The 15,629-nt window shown below is 43.1% G+C and overlaps 1 protein-coding gene across 1 annotated transcript in view; it reads right to left on the bottom strand.

The window, feature by feature from the left end:
• The window catches only part of LOC146822735 (uncharacterized), a 447,601-nt gene that overhangs the window by 356,736 nt on the left and 75,236 nt on the right, over positions 1-15,629 (bottom strand). The window contains exon 3 of the mRNA XM_085606289.1: positions 14,815-14,934. Coding sequence (XP_085462415.1) covers positions 14,815-14,934 — 120 coding nt within the window. The remainder of the gene's footprint in view (positions 1-14,814; positions 14,935-15,629) is intronic.

Raw genomic sequence — 15,629 nt, 5'->3', positions numbered from 1 at the left:
TGCCATTGCAGTGTCTGTGAGTGTAATGTTAAAGTGCCATATCTACCTGGCAAGTGCACCTACTTTCCATGCCCTAACCTTCCCTCTTACTGCATACAAGGCACCCCAAGGTAGGCCATGGTACCCCCATGGGCAGGGTGTAGTGCACGTGACAGGTTTGACATGCACTGGTGTGTTTTATATGTCCTGATAGTGAAATACAGCCAATTTAATTTCTCACTATTACAAGGACTAGCTCTCTATAGGCTATCATTGGAGCTGCCTTATAACATTTCGCAAGTATAACTTTCAACTGGTAACAGCTAAAGATTTAGAGTTTGGGCTCACTGAGCTCAGGATTTAATAACACCTCTTTTAGTGAAGGTGGTTTTTGAATTGTGTTTTTAAAAACACCACATTTAGAAAGTGAACATGTTTCTTGATTAACCATCCAGTGCCTCTGCCTGCCAGTGGAATCAATGTCTGGTTTAGCCTGACAGGGGCCTGTTTGTGCATTCACTCTAGACAGTCACACTAAGGGAGTTGAGGTGTACCCTGCATAATATCCTGTTGGCCCATCACCAGGCTGATGGGCTTTCCTGAGCTAGAGGAGCTGTCACCTGCACCTGAACAGGGCTGTGCCTTGCCTCTCACGATGCTGTCTCCACTCCCTATAAGTGTGTCTGGAGCCAAGACCAGGCAGGACAAGAACTTGTGCACAACAAAGACAATCCTTTGAAGAATGCCTACTTCAAAGGCCAAAAGGGGGTTAAGTATGGGGCCTAAAACCCCAGACTTTTAGAACACTTCTGGAACTGAAGACTCTGCCAAGAAGTAGAGCTAAAGAGCTGTCTAGAGGAGTACTGGCTCTTTGCTGTGTTTGTTGCTCTTTTAAATTGACCTGAAGTTCTTGCTTCGGTCTGTGGGCAGTGAAAGGACTGGACTTTGGTTTGTATCCTGCTTTTCCAAATTTCTCTAAGGGCTTGTGTGTGCTTGCCTCCTGTTGGAAGTCTCAGGGCCATCAAAGATTTCATATGCAGCATCCCTGAACTCCACTGCTGGGAGATCTGACCAGCCTTGCAGTGCAAATTCCAGTTCTGGGCCCTTGGAGGTTGTTCCTGCTACAAAGACCTGCGTGAAACCATCAACATTGACGCATCGTCCTTCGATTGCCTGTTTTTCTGATGCAGCACTGACGTGTGGGAGAAATTTCCATGCACCTCTGCCATGCGGCCAAAGAATTTGATGCAGCACTTGTCAGCGGCTAAATAAACTGGTACAGCCCAAGTGTAGCACACCATGACCCCCCTCACTGACTCTGACACAGGCTCTGCTGTGCGGCTGGAAGAATTGATGCACTGTGGAACCGCAGCTGAAGAAATCAAAGCAGCGCCAGTTTGTAGCTGCAGCATAGACCTCCAGCGCATTGAGATTTTCACAAATCACACCTCAACACCACGTTTTTCTGAGGCATCGCCTGCAGACTAGAACCATCTTGGAATTAATGCATCACTTCCCCCCTAGACTGCGGAATCAACGCAACACTCAGCCGCGGTCTATGCAGGTAACAGCGGTGGGGCGGTGAGTCTGCTTAAGGGGAGATTTCGAGGGACGATGCAGAGGGAAAATTAAATAAATAATTAAGTTTCCCTCAGCCTCGTCCCTGGAAATACCCCCATACCTGGCCCCACAGCCCACCGCTGTTACCTGCACGGACCGTGGCTGGCAACATTTCTCCATCATGTAGCAGAACTGACGCATCACCTTCCCAAGGACTCAGCTAACATTGCTGTGTTTTCCACCCCTTCCTTCCTCTGCGGGATGTTTTGCCTTGTGGATTTTGACGCATTTGAGGTAGGTTGTGTAAAATCCCTGCATCCGTAAGGTTCTATGGACAGATTTGCTTGAAACCTTTTAAAATTCATATTTTCAGTTGTATACGTTGCATTTTTTTCGTTTTGGTCTTGTTTAGTTTTGATAAAGATACTTTATTTTTCCCAATGCTAAAAAAACTAAAATGAAAGAAGATAATGCTCTCAATATGAATACACAATCGGAAGAAGGCAAAATTGAGGGTTAGGGGTTAAACCACTTTTTCTCTTGTGTCCTGAGATGATATTACCCCCAACATTCAAATCACAGAAATAAGTTCTCTACCCAGATTCCAGGATCTCCAAGCTGACACTTTGAAAAAATGAGTCTCCCTCTTCTTCCATTTGGAGAGATTACGAATACAGACCCCGGGTTTGGCAAAAAACACTAATTTGAAAATTTGCAAATATCTAGAGAAGGCTAAGGCACATTGGACAATACTAGAAGAAAGTTGAGAGGCTCACAACTAATCATAGACCTTCCCAATAAAAAATGCTTTATACTACTGTTAGATAATAACCCAAAATGTCCTAAACTTAGCAGGGTTGTCAAATAAATCAAAGCACACACTACCCAAGAGACAGAAAAGTAGACGATATCTTCCTAAACAAAGGCATCCACACACGTAACCTTAATCTTTATTTAATTTTATTTACATTCTTTATTCTGATAAAATATATCCAAGTCTAAGAAATAAAACTTTATTCGGCCAATATTGACCATGAAAGCACATAAAAACACACAAGAAATAAATACTAAAACTAATCAATACATGATAAAAGGACAGACTAATATTTCATATACAATTGCTCATACAGATCACTAAACATTCTAAACCCTTTTAAAAATCTGAGGGTATTAACTAAGAAGACAGGAAGACTAAATTTTGATGGACCTTTAAAGTGCATTATTAAACATTACATGGTTTTTATATAGGAAAGGCCACTAATATAATATGATAAACATTTCTGAAACCAGCTCAGTGCATGACAAGGGAGAGATAAATGTATATATTGCATCTCACTTAAGCTTTGAACATTTTGTTTCGTTGTCTTAAAGCACCTGATAAAAAATTAGCAACACCAAAACAAGTCAGGGGTGAAGACAACATTTGCAAGTATACCAGGGCAGGCTTTACTTGTGCAAAATTGTAGTACTTTAAAAGTGATCAAATATATTTTTTCCGTAGATCACTATAGAATTCGTAAAAGAAAAGAAAATGTAAAAGATCTTGTTCCAAAAAATCATCACAAGAGCAAGGCTTTAGCAGGGGCGTAACACAGGCCCCCGCATCCCCCGCAGTGCGGGGGGGCCCCCAAGCTCCCTCAGCACTGCAGTTTTGGCTGGAGAGCTCTTGATAAGAGTACGGAGGAGGCCCCTCCACGGACCTTGCGGGGGGGGGGGGCCCTCAATTCTCGTTCCACCACTGGGCTTTAGGGCACCCGGCTTGGAAAAGCCCTCAGAGGCAGATAGGCACCAGTGGATATAATTAAACCTGAACCTAATTAAAAGAAAACAATTGTGTGGGTTATTAATATAGGTCCAATATGATTGTTCTAAGGTCCCTGGGCTCAATATTAGGTATTGCCTTACCATGAGCTTTGTAAGTTCCTTATTTTACCTTTCTGCCATCCTCCTGGCTAGAAATAGGGATTTTATATCTTTCAACTCATTGGGGTGTATCTGTCTATGGTGTATAAACAGCTCTGGGCGCCTTAGGTTTGTCAATTGCTATGAGATGTAGCCCAGTCAATTTATTAGGATAAAATATATCCATAAAAGTATAGGTACAAACTTCAATTAAAACAACCAAGGACGGGGCGAGAGATAAATAAGATAAAAACATTCAATGTAAGACAGAGCTATTAAAATGCAAGCTGCACATCATACAGCACTCATCAAATTATGGGCTCGAATGGCAGTTTTTCAAGAATGCCCCTACAGAAATAATTAACTTGTCATTGCCCAGTTTACAAAGTGTACTAAATGCTTCCCTAAAATCTATTATAAAACGTCTCTTGAAAATAGAGCATAGGAAAAGCTTCGTGAACATCATATAATATCCACGAAAAAATAAAAAATGAAGAATTGACCAGCTCTCCCATCACATGGGCAGGGAGAAGTGTCAAGGTTGACTTGAAAACCCAAGGGGAAGCATAATGACTACTTAACAGTACCAGCTCTTGAGTGAAACAAAAGACTAAGCTCCCAAAAACCCATGGATTGATATAGATACCCAGCTATTAAATTATCATTCTTGATGTTCAAATACAGGGCCACACTCAGTTTCCTAGCCTCATTAGCTAATCTTTCCTCATTATACCAATTGTATAAAGCTGCTTGAATCGCCTTTTTTCTTACAGCATCAAGGCTCTTAGGTCTATCAAATACATGAGCATGACTAACCCTGTGCAAGCTAGCTTTCACTCCTGCTAGCCATGGAATATCCATGTCTTTATCAAGCTAAGGCAGTCTTCTATAATAACTCTTGTAAGGGACGCCGCCTTCTTTTTCCAGACACTTAGCAAAAACAAGGTGGGTCGAGCTTTAATGTAATCTGCTACATGGGGTAAGTTAAGTTTGCTATGGGAAATATAATGAGGCTAGGAGATGGGGGCCCTCAGAAGTGACAAAACCTATTTTCTTCAGTCTGCATATTGTGATGATTAGAGTTAGCCCAGTAAGTTGCCGCAGGGATTTAGAGCGAAATAAAAAATTTGAAAATAGGTAAGAAACCCCTCCCCAACCCTGGTTGGGGTAAACTAAACATTGCATCAATAGACTTAAAGAATGTATTCCTACAATGGGCAGTTCGATCCGCCCAAGAACCATTAGCAGCAAAAACCAAACCCAAATTTGAAAAGTGCAGGTACATTGTAAACAGTGATTACCAAAAGGAACAAAATTCATTTTGTGCTTCCTTGGTCCACAGGCCATGGTATACGATTTTGTAAAATGTGTGCATAAGTCTAGCAAGGCCATAACATCGACAAATCCCTGTACTAAAAGGTGCAAGTCTCTAGGGGTGCAGGCCAACAACACAACTTCGCCAGCATACAATAAACAAGGTATAATGGACCCTTTAATTCTTGGGACGTCCTGTGTGAGAGTTACTAAAAAGGGGAGAAGATTATTAATATATAAGATAAAAGTGACGGTGCTAAAACACATCCTTGCTTCACCCCTCTAAAAACCCCAATGTCATTTGAACCCCTACCCACCCCGAGAGTTTATTCTAATCCTGGCCTTCATTTCTCTGTGTATATATGCTAAAAAATGCACCATGGCCTCATCCATCCCGATCTCTAAAAGCATTGGCCACAGCTTTGATTGGTTGACAAAATCAAAAGCTGAGGTCAAATCCATAAAAGCCAAATAAATTGGCTATGTCCTTGGCACACGCCCTGCAATAATATTCACCCATATAGCCAGGACTTCAAAGGCACGACCCATTCTAGATGGAAATGCCTGGGTAGTATGGCACTCAGAACCATCAATATATATATATCACTTGTAGTCCAGGTTTCCTGGAACATTAAGATATCATATTACCTAATAAAGTGTACCCATTCGGCTTCTGCAATCTTTGGTTGTAGTCCAGCCATATACCAGTAGAGTATTTTCAGAACATGACTTCCCTGCACGGGGGTACTCTCTGCGCCCTGGAGATCCTCTTTCCAAGGCTCACTCATTAAACAGGTAAATGACAACACAGCTTCTTCTGTTACAGTTGGCCACAGTCAATCTGGATCTTCAAGGTGACTCAACACAACAAATCTATTATGGTGTGCAAGGGGAAAGAGTCCTGGCGAATCTCCCCTTAAAGGTCTTTTTTAAAAGTAACCTAGAGGGAGAGACCAAATTTTGGCATTGCTGGAGTCAATGGACTCTTGTTGTTTCAGAATGGCCCTAATGGCCTGCGAAAGTTCATCATGATGCAGTCCCCATCAACGTCCTTAACTGAGCGACCGATCCATCCCACATTTTGTGTCATGATGATTTCATTTATATTCACAATCTTAAAATGTTTGTTCTTTCATAACCAGTCAATGCATTTATTGTTCAGCTCTTCCCAGGATTCATTATATTGTTATTTAAGTGGTGATACTCCTGCCAAGACTAAAAGATAAGGACAGGCTGCTGGAGGCAGATCCAATACAACCTTGTTAGGTTTAAGGCAAGTGCTATTTAGGGAATGATGCACAGCACCGACACTCTCACCCAGGGATATAGGCTTGCATTTGTGGGTGCGACCAGACCGTTACGTAATGATGTTGACTGCTCTTTGCTAACCACAAAGGTGTGATGTAGAGAGGTAATTGAAGGCTGGGGACTGGGCTGAAATGTATTAATAGTAGGGGATGGTTTTGACCTGCATAACAATGATCCCTGTGGGCACGATCCCCCAATGGCAGAACTGAATAGGACTGACCCAATGGTTAATAGGACATTGCCCTACCATTTACGCGGTTCTCTGCAGGTTCTGTTTTATTACAGATGCTCCCCGTGAGCTCCTCAAGGTGATTCAACTGCTCCAACAAAGGTTTAAAGTTTTTGTCCATAGTATTTCCAACGCCAGAACATAGAGCATCATTAAAAGAAGGGTCAGTATACGGTATATCAGTCTGTAAAAAGGTCTGTTGAAATATGCTTTGAGTGACTGTGATTGGGGTTGAGATGCAGGCTGTGATCGTACCCAAGAAGATAAACCACTGTGCGGTGTGCTAGTACATGAGGGTTGTTTCGTCTTTGCATGTTCTTTTTTACTTAACAGCCACAACAGGAACGACAGGGAGAGAGGCAGGCTGCAGCCCCGACGTAGAGCTGTGTGCAGGGACGTCGGTAAAGGCTTTGGCAAGAGCGAGGCTAGGAGGGACATCCAGATGGTTTGCCCCACCAGAACCACTATCACACGGGACTTGCACCCTGCATTTCAGTGACAGTCTGTGCTCAGTTATGTCAATTTCATTAGAGACAATGCCGACCACCCACTCCAACATACTATCAATAGAAGATGAAGAGCACGTGGCTGCTGCAGCTCCAATATGCTTTCCCATGATTTTCATCTTTAAAAAGTAAACAGGCAAAGTTCTTACCTTAAGTGATCTCCGTCGGTAAACCAGATTAAAGAACCCAGCCCAGCCTCATCTGGTCATGGACGGGTGCAGACGGGCCCACTCTTGGCTCGGGCACGTGTCCGGGTGCATCTTGCACAGCGGGAGCCCCAGCAATGTTAAAATTGCACCTCCGGACGCAAAGGGAGCATCATCGTTGGCTGCCTGCTGCAAAGAGGTTCATGGCTGTGGTCCTGCCCCCACTGGCCCCAAACAAACAGTCGCCATGCGCAGTGGGAGCCCCAGAAATGTTAATAAGGCACCTCTAGGCGCAAAGGGAGCATCTACCTCTTGAACCTATACTTATTGATATCAGCATCCAGGTCCATCAATATGCCATCAAAACTTAAATGTATTTCAAAATACACTTTATAACCACAACATTCAATGAAATCAAAACCAGCCTGTAGTCTGGAACTGGATGTCAAGCATTCAACTGAACATTAACTCAAGAAAGACAGTTATGCTTCTCCGCTCTAAAGGCACCAGAAAATCATTAATTCAAGCTTGGCTATTTAATATTAACTTATACAACTTGACAATCCAGCTAAAAGCCAATTCAAAATCACTCGAATTCACCCTCCAAATAAAACGTTCCTGCAAAGAACACATTGCCAAAAATACAATAGAGCATGACATCAGCGATACCACATGAAAACAGTAACATCTTTTTTAAACAAAACCAAGTTTAGATCAACACTACACGCCTCATTCATCCCTCACATGGATGGGATGGAGGCAACACTCTGACGCTGACTTTCTGACACAACGATGGAAGTGATGAAAGGTACCCTACATCTTGCTGCATGTCTCAACAATGACCTGAAGAAGCTCAAACACATAACCCCAATACTGAATGGATTACACTGGCTGCTCCGCAAGCCTTCTCATTTTCACAACCAGCTGAATCACTTACATGGCAATCAGAAATAGTTCACCTTCACACATGGCTGAGAATATAACAATTCAAAAGAGTATGCAGTTCCTTAAGAATAAAGGAAGCAAGAAGTAGAGGACTGGTTGGTGTATCTAAAAGGCCAAAGGTAGGAGTCGGAGTCTCCCACTTTTGGAACTAAGACCCACACACATCCGGAAGGGTGTCATGCTTCATCATAGGGCTTGCTCCTCGTCAGGCCGGCGCTACAGTGCCTGACGAGCACCCTATGAGGGGCTCTTTATCGGAGATCTTTTGTTCCCAAGCTGTAATGTGAGGTGCGAGTGTAGGGCTGTAGAGTGTAGATGAGTGTAAGGAGTGTTTAAAAGGAGTTAGAAAAATTAAAAGGAGGTCAAGTAGTACTCTAAATAAGTTTTAATCAGTGAGTCTATTGTCCTGGTTAAAATCAGAGTTAGCGCCCCACCGACATAATATTTAGTGGTTGCTAAGAAATGAGGGTCTACATGTTTTCTTGCTTTGTTTGTCACACCAGTGATCAGTTAGCAATTTTTCAGGAACGGAGGTAAAATGACTTGCTACACAGTGGTTGACGTCCTAATTAGTCAAAGGGGTAGACAAAGCACTAGAACAAACTTAAAGTGAAGTACCTTGTGGTAATACTGACCTATCTAAGGTGGCTAACCAAATAAACCAAGTGCGGCCAGAGGGAACGCTAAATTGTAGCATCAGTTTTGAAGCGGCTAAATGGGCGGGCGACCTACCCTCGCTCTACCAGCTTGAATATAACAAGACATCTGTAAACTAGAAATGAAGACATGTACAAATGGAAAGAAAAAGACCACAAGATAGTCCTTTGATATATAAGCAAAAAGGATCTTGAAAAACAATCCCATCCATAACGGACCTGCTCGTAACATCCTGAACTTCAAAAAGGAACTGAAGAAATATCTGTCCCGAATAGTGGAACATGGGGATTGGCTGTAATATATTATAATCAGACATTACTGGTAAGAGAACTGTACTAGGGAGAGTGGCTGATAAGTGGCTACTGTTCTAGAACTGGCGGTACGGTTGTCCACCAATCTATAAGATACAGAACTTCTTTTTAAAATTTTCATTTGTTCGGGTTTGCTGGTCAACAATCTGATGTCATTTGCCCAAGGTATGTTTTTTTTTTTAATTAATGACTGCATGCACATTTTTTTCTTTTCTGCGTTTTCTGTAAATAGAAGCTGAAATAAAAACTGACACAAGAATTGAATCTTTAGAGAACGAAAAAGAATTCAGCCCTAATAAACACGCTCTGTTTATTTACTAAGACAAGTCCTAGTCACTCTAGTAGAAAAATATATTCTATCTTTCTTTAATACCTTGGTACACTGATTTGGTCAAACATGCTGCACAAACCAAAGAATGTGACAAGGCACATCAGTGACAATAAAATATTTTGTAAATTCAAAAGACAGCATTTGAAAAGTGTTAAAAATGCTGTTGATGGGCATAACTGAGCCATCCAAAAGTTATCTGTAATAAACAAAACGATTCTGCATATATTTTCAAAGACTAAAGGGATTGAGAAATGTTGGGTGGATGGCCTGCCACCCTATCAGGTCAGCAGTGGGTATAGTTTCCGTTTGCAGAGGACCACCTGCCCATTTTGGAGATCCACCTCCCTGACAGCAATCTCTCAAGTCTTATGGGGCATATGTATAAGAAAGTGGCGGAGCGCGGCTTAGCTCCAAAATTGCTAATGCCGCGCTCCGTCACTTAAGAAACTAAGGGTTGTACAGTATTTACAACAATATGGTGCCCCCCTGCATTTCTCCCTGCGCTGGCACTAAATTAATCTGCTTGCCCCAACGCAGGCACTGTTGCACCACAGTGCAAGGGTGCCTGCGTTGAGGAAATTATTGTTTATGTGGATGGAAGGGAAGCATGCCTGCACATAAACAATCATTCATGACAATTTGCTGTTTCCTTGTGTGTGCAAGCATACATAGGGCCGTTTTGCAATTCCCTAATTGTGAATCCTTGCGATTCACAATTTGAAAATCTCAAAACGGCATTATGAAAGTGTGCTGAACATTTTCTGCGATCTTAGGGGGTTGTAAAGGACCAACCTAATGAATATTAATGAGGTAGGTCGCAATTTGCGACCCCCTAGTGACTGCTAAAATCACAGAAATGGTGGCCTGCTGGGGTCAGCAGACCACCATGTCCGTGATTGCTTTTATATAAATCTAGGGTCGGTTACCAAGATCCACACACCTAGAGAAGAGTTCCGAAATCTTGAGAAAGTGAACAAAATAGTGTACTCTGGAATAGCTAGCTGCCACACCTTGCAGGTAGTCACCAGGCTGGACAGGCCTTAATAGCCCTTTAGCTATTACCCGCTGCATTCCCCAAAAGCATTTTCCGGTCATAAATATGGCACCCCTGGTACCAAGACATCAGATCACACACTTGAGAGAGGACCGAAGAAGGACTGCCCAGCTGTTCCTGAGACCTGGCAAGAGAGGTTTTACCCACCACTGGGCTGCACCTGCTGTTCCTTGGGCTAGCAAAGAGAGGACTGTGCCTGTTCCTGCCTGGAGTGAGGAATCGTTACACCTGAGCCCCAGGTAGAGGAGGTGAATTCCAAGAGTCAGTTGGCTGATGTCCTGTTAGAGAACCATGGCCACAAGAGCTGAGGAAGACAATCCTGGCTGGTCAGCAGCCATAATTAGCTGATCAGAACTGACCCCCAACATGCAGCTGGGGAGGCCAAGTCCTAATGCTCAAATGTTGCAACCAAGACTGCTGGACCTGGGAGAGTCGTCGGAGTGCAGTTCGGTTGCACAAGATGGGCACTAGCTTTACCCAAAGGGAACCACCGGTTTTGCTGTGAACAGAGACCAGTAGTCCAACAGCAATGGACTTTTGCTACAACCAAGGGAACTTCAAGGCCCCCGTCGACCACTGAGCACCTGAGCATCTTACAGCATTTTCAGCATCCTGTATCCCTGCATTTGGACCACATCATTATAGTCTATGGCGGTTTGACCATACAGCCTGGAATTGGACTGGAGGCTGCTTTGGTGACAATGTAACTATCCTACAAATCCCTACTGACTCCCTTGACCTCCTCCCTGCCTGAGTTGGGCACCCAAAGCGGGCATGAGTACCCTAAAATGACTCTTTAAAAGTTTTACCAGGGTTCCAAAGTTTCCTCTAACCAAATTCGTTGCCAATGCTTGCTTGCATTTTAAATGAAACATGTCATTTACGTTTTACTTAAATATCTATTTCTCCAGAACCTTCTGGTCCATTTTGCTCATTTTGATATCTAAAAATCCCTAAAAATAAAATCTATTTTTATAAAGTCATGTCGGATTTCTTTCATGCTGTGTGACTTTCCTATTTGTTTTTTTGCTACTTCTAAATACTTTACACTTGTTCCTTTGTTTATGCCAGGCTTCTCGAAGCCACAGCTAGCAAGGGTTGAGCTAAGGTGTAACAAACAAGCCTGACTCGACCCAAGTGAGTGTTACACGGAGCGGTCACACAGCCACAACTTATAATTCACCACTCGTTGCAGAGATTTCTAATGGGGGTTTTAGTTGCCTTATCCTTAACATGGCCACACGCCTGACTGTCACATTCTAAATGTCCCATTGCACTTATTCAAGGAAATAGGTGGTGACCCCAGGTCACAGGAAAGATCAGGAGAATAGTGATCAAATACGAACGGACAAGATTCTACCTTGAGGCCTTGTTTAAGTGGTGGCAATATGATCTGCCCATCAAGGTAAATTAGTACAATGCACACCAAATAGGTTTCCCAGCTTTTCAGAATTTTTTAAGGGTCCATAACTGTAGGAGCACTCAGCACAATAACAGTGAGTATGCTAGACGTCCATGGCCGGACTGGCCAGTCCGGCAAGCAGGCAATCACCCGAGAGGCTGCAGCCCCAGGCGGCCAGTTTTGACACTTGGAGGCTGGTTTCTGCTTCCTGGAGTGGTGGTGCACGTTATGCAATCCCAGCAGCAACTTGTAAAAGTTGCTCTGGTTTTACGCGCATTAGCATGTCTCATTTGGGGGCTGAATTTCAAATTTTGCCAGGGCTCTTTTAAGTTCCCAGTCCCTGCCCTGTAGACGTCACCAATAAATTGGAAATTGCATACTTGGTCTGTGGTGAAAGGTTATCTCCGTTAAGTAACCTTAACTCTTAAATTAGACATATCTGATTCACCAAATCCTAGCTCAAGGGAGGTGGTGATGGGGGAGTGTAAGCCTCCAATTAAAAGTGGGGCAGATAGTGGTGGCATAATTACCACACCCAGTGAATATCGACACCTACGGTGAGAACCAGGTATGATAAATGCATCTTATTTGGAGTTTTCTCATAGGCAATGGTGCTTGAAATGCAGCACTTGGTACTTATTTCACTGAACTCCACATGTACCATTATTCATCTGGTACTTTCCCTGATAAATGTCAGCAAGCTTGGCCTGCTGAAATTTCTATGGAGGGATTGCAACGATGCAATAACAACTGTGGCATTTAAATTCTGCTATTTACTGCAACAGGAGTTACTGCACGTATCCGAATTTATCAGCCTATTTGTCACCAGAGCCCAAAATAGGCAAAGCCCAGTACTTTGGGGCACAGGAAGCTGACTCTGCAGATCCTCAATCAGAAGGAACCGACTTTGATGATTATGGGGGCAGACCACTGTCTGACCTACAGAAATCGTTGTAAGTAGGTGCACAATTACAAAGGACTTTTCTCAGGCCATACAGGCCTCTCTTAATCCACATTGGTGGCAAACCAGCTGGGAGAGGGACAGGGCGTGGCTTGCCCAGTACGTTTGGTAGGGGGGAGCTTCAGGTTTTCCAACATATCAGGCTGGCATATCATGTTAATCATTACATGAGAAGGAGTGCATGACGGGATCTTAAGGGCCAGTGGAAAGGGAAAGGAGTGCGGATTGTAAGGCGGTACATAAAACACTGGGGCAGATTTACAAGCCCTTGCGCCACTTTTGCGTCACTTTTCCTACGTTAAAAACGACGCAAAAGTGGCGCAAGGGGCTTGTAAATCTGCCCCAGTATTTTGTAAAATAATCATGTTTTAAGACCTTATAAACGGAGACGTGTGTGTGCATGTGTGTGTGTGTCTTTTTGTCTGAGTGAGTATTTAAAAAGCGCAGGTGAAATACAGCACCTTACCATACCCGACTGAAAGCTCATGTACTCAAATGTTTAATAAATAATACATTTGTTAAGGAGTTATAACCCAAAACACCCCCCCAAAAGCTATGCCCCTGAAGAGGGACCCCCCCCAACAGCAGATGGGTTCAATTAAAAAACAAAATAATAAGAGGTGGGGCAACGAGGGAGTGTACTTGTCAAGCAGAGTCACCACTCAACAGCCCGGTAGCGATGGATTTCTCATGCGGTGCTCCTCTGGCCTCTTGTGAGGGTTAGAGCACTCTCTTTGAATCTCAGTCTGGCTAGGGGCTTCCATGGAGTGAGGGCTGCAGCAGGGCAGCCGGCATTCAGCAGGTGCCTTCTCATATACTTCTATCCCAGAGGAAAGAGGCAATATTTACTTCCACATTCTGGAAGCACTGATCTGTAGGAGGGTTCATTCATGTAAAGGTATTAAGGTTTTCAAGAAGATGGAGGGAAAACAGGTTAATATGCCCGAGTTCAGGCAGTTATATCAAGTGCAAATGTCAATCAGGAACAATGTCTTTCGGGTTCAAAGGGTCTAGCTGGGTATACTTTTTTTCAAGAGGAGTCTGGGAAGGTCCTCTCGCCTTTATGCATGGCAGTGGTCACTGCATATGTAGCATAACCAAGCACAGCGGGCTGCTGCATCAGAAGACAATATTAGCTCCAGAAGTCCTGGAAACAAAAAAACACATCAGCGGAAGAAGATTTGGAAGAGGATGTCCTCTGTTGGCAGCAGCCATTTTTTTCATCTCACAACCATTTCTGCAAAACAAAAATGTTTGAAAACAATAGCCTTGGATGCCTAGGCAGAGGGAGCATTTACCATATTCACACATTGTGATAATCATGACCAAAAATCCATAAAGAGATGCTCATGTTCATGAGCAACCCAAACACACAAAAAAAGTATTAACTTAAGGGAGTGACATCTTATCCAACCACTAAGTGTAATTTAGATAGGGACGCCGATAGGCAACTCCCTGGGTACAGGTACTACACTCCAAAAACTATAACATATCGCCACGAGACAGGAAATTTGTAAATGAGGCTCCACCCCCTTGATTACTTAACCTGGAACAATCAATTAAGTACGCCCCCAGCTCTCTGCAAATCAAGCCGTATCCCAAACGAGCAACAGATCCGCGGTTTTAGGGTTCCCTACATTTTATGGCCCCCACAATGTAGATCAAAAATATATATTTCATGATTAATCTTAGGCCAAGAGCAATAAGTGTAAGGGGTTGCACACCAGCGATAAGGTCCTAGATGTTCATCCTTGGTTACCCTGTCCACTATAGAAATTTGAAGGAAGCTCAAGTGGAAACAGTGTTTAAAAGAGAGGTGCTTCGTCAATTCCAGGTTGCTGATGGCCTGGGGTAAATATATCCTTCCATTCTCTTCCAGGGGCAAGCGAGGTCGATTCTTAGAATGAAATAAGATTGAAGGTTCAATAGGGGTATAGCTTATCAAAAGAGGAGGATGTACCTTGACTGCCTTCCACAGACAGGATTTCACTGAAGGTTTACTGTTGAGATCATTGGATTTACACTAGTGTTCACCTAGGTGCAAATAGTCGGATTGTGTGGTGTTCCCAGCTGAATTATTTATTTAGAAAAGTAAATGAGGAGAAATCTATCAAATATAGAGTGACATGTGAAAGGCAACAGGGTGATAAACAATGTTTTGATTCTTTAAATACCATCAATGTGAGCAAATAAATACTTGTGCTTTTACCTTTTCATATAGTTCTGTAGCACGCAGGAAATCAACAAAGCCTGTAAGCACAGGCAGCTTCATACCAAGAGGCATGGTTGACATCTTGAACGCTACTTGTCCGGGGAGTGTACTTGAACCCTAAATGAAGTGGAAAAGAATAACAACATTTAACGTTACCTTTCAACACAATCCCACACAATCTGTGCCTTCTGATAGATATGGGGGGATGAAACCATTCGGTTTGGAGTCTCCATTGGAAGCAAAGAAAAGAGGTCATGGCTAGTCAGCTACACTGCTGCATCAATCCTACAGCACCACAAAACAAAGGGGCAGATTTACAAGGCCCTTGCGCCAATTTTGCGTCATTTTTCCCATGTTAAAAGTGACGCAAAAGTGGCGCAAGGGGCTTGTAAATCTGCCCCAAAGTATTTGCTGCAGTATAGCGATTTCACTTTTTATTCTTCTAGAAAATAAATCATAATAACATGTGTGTGCACGCTGCCTAACTTTTTTAGAGAACAGCTGCCCATCGCCAAAAAAAAGTACAAAAGCAAGGTATGCTGTGATGCATGGAGTTCAACCTCAGCCTCTAAGTGTGAGCAGCAGCCAAAAAAATAATTCCACTAGGTGATGCTCCTAAGAACCCGTTTCCATACCCACACTCAAATCGAACTCAGCAAACCAAACCATAAGACCACAGATGACACAAAACATGGCCAACAGATTGCTTTATTGTGCAGAAAAACAGGAACCGACAGCAGCCACTCGCCTACACATGCTCGGATTAAAAGACACAATTACATTCAAGATGTTCTGTCTCACATACAAATATA

Source organism: Triturus cristatus, chromosome 5_2 (assembly GCF_964204655.1).
Source record: "Triturus cristatus chromosome 5_2, aTriCri1.1, whole genome shotgun sequence".
Lineage (NCBI taxonomy): Eukaryota > Metazoa > Chordata > Amphibia > Caudata > Salamandridae > Triturus > Triturus cristatus.
The sequence above is the reverse complement of the archived record's forward strand: the minus strand, read 5'-3'. Positions and strand labels throughout refer to the sequence as shown.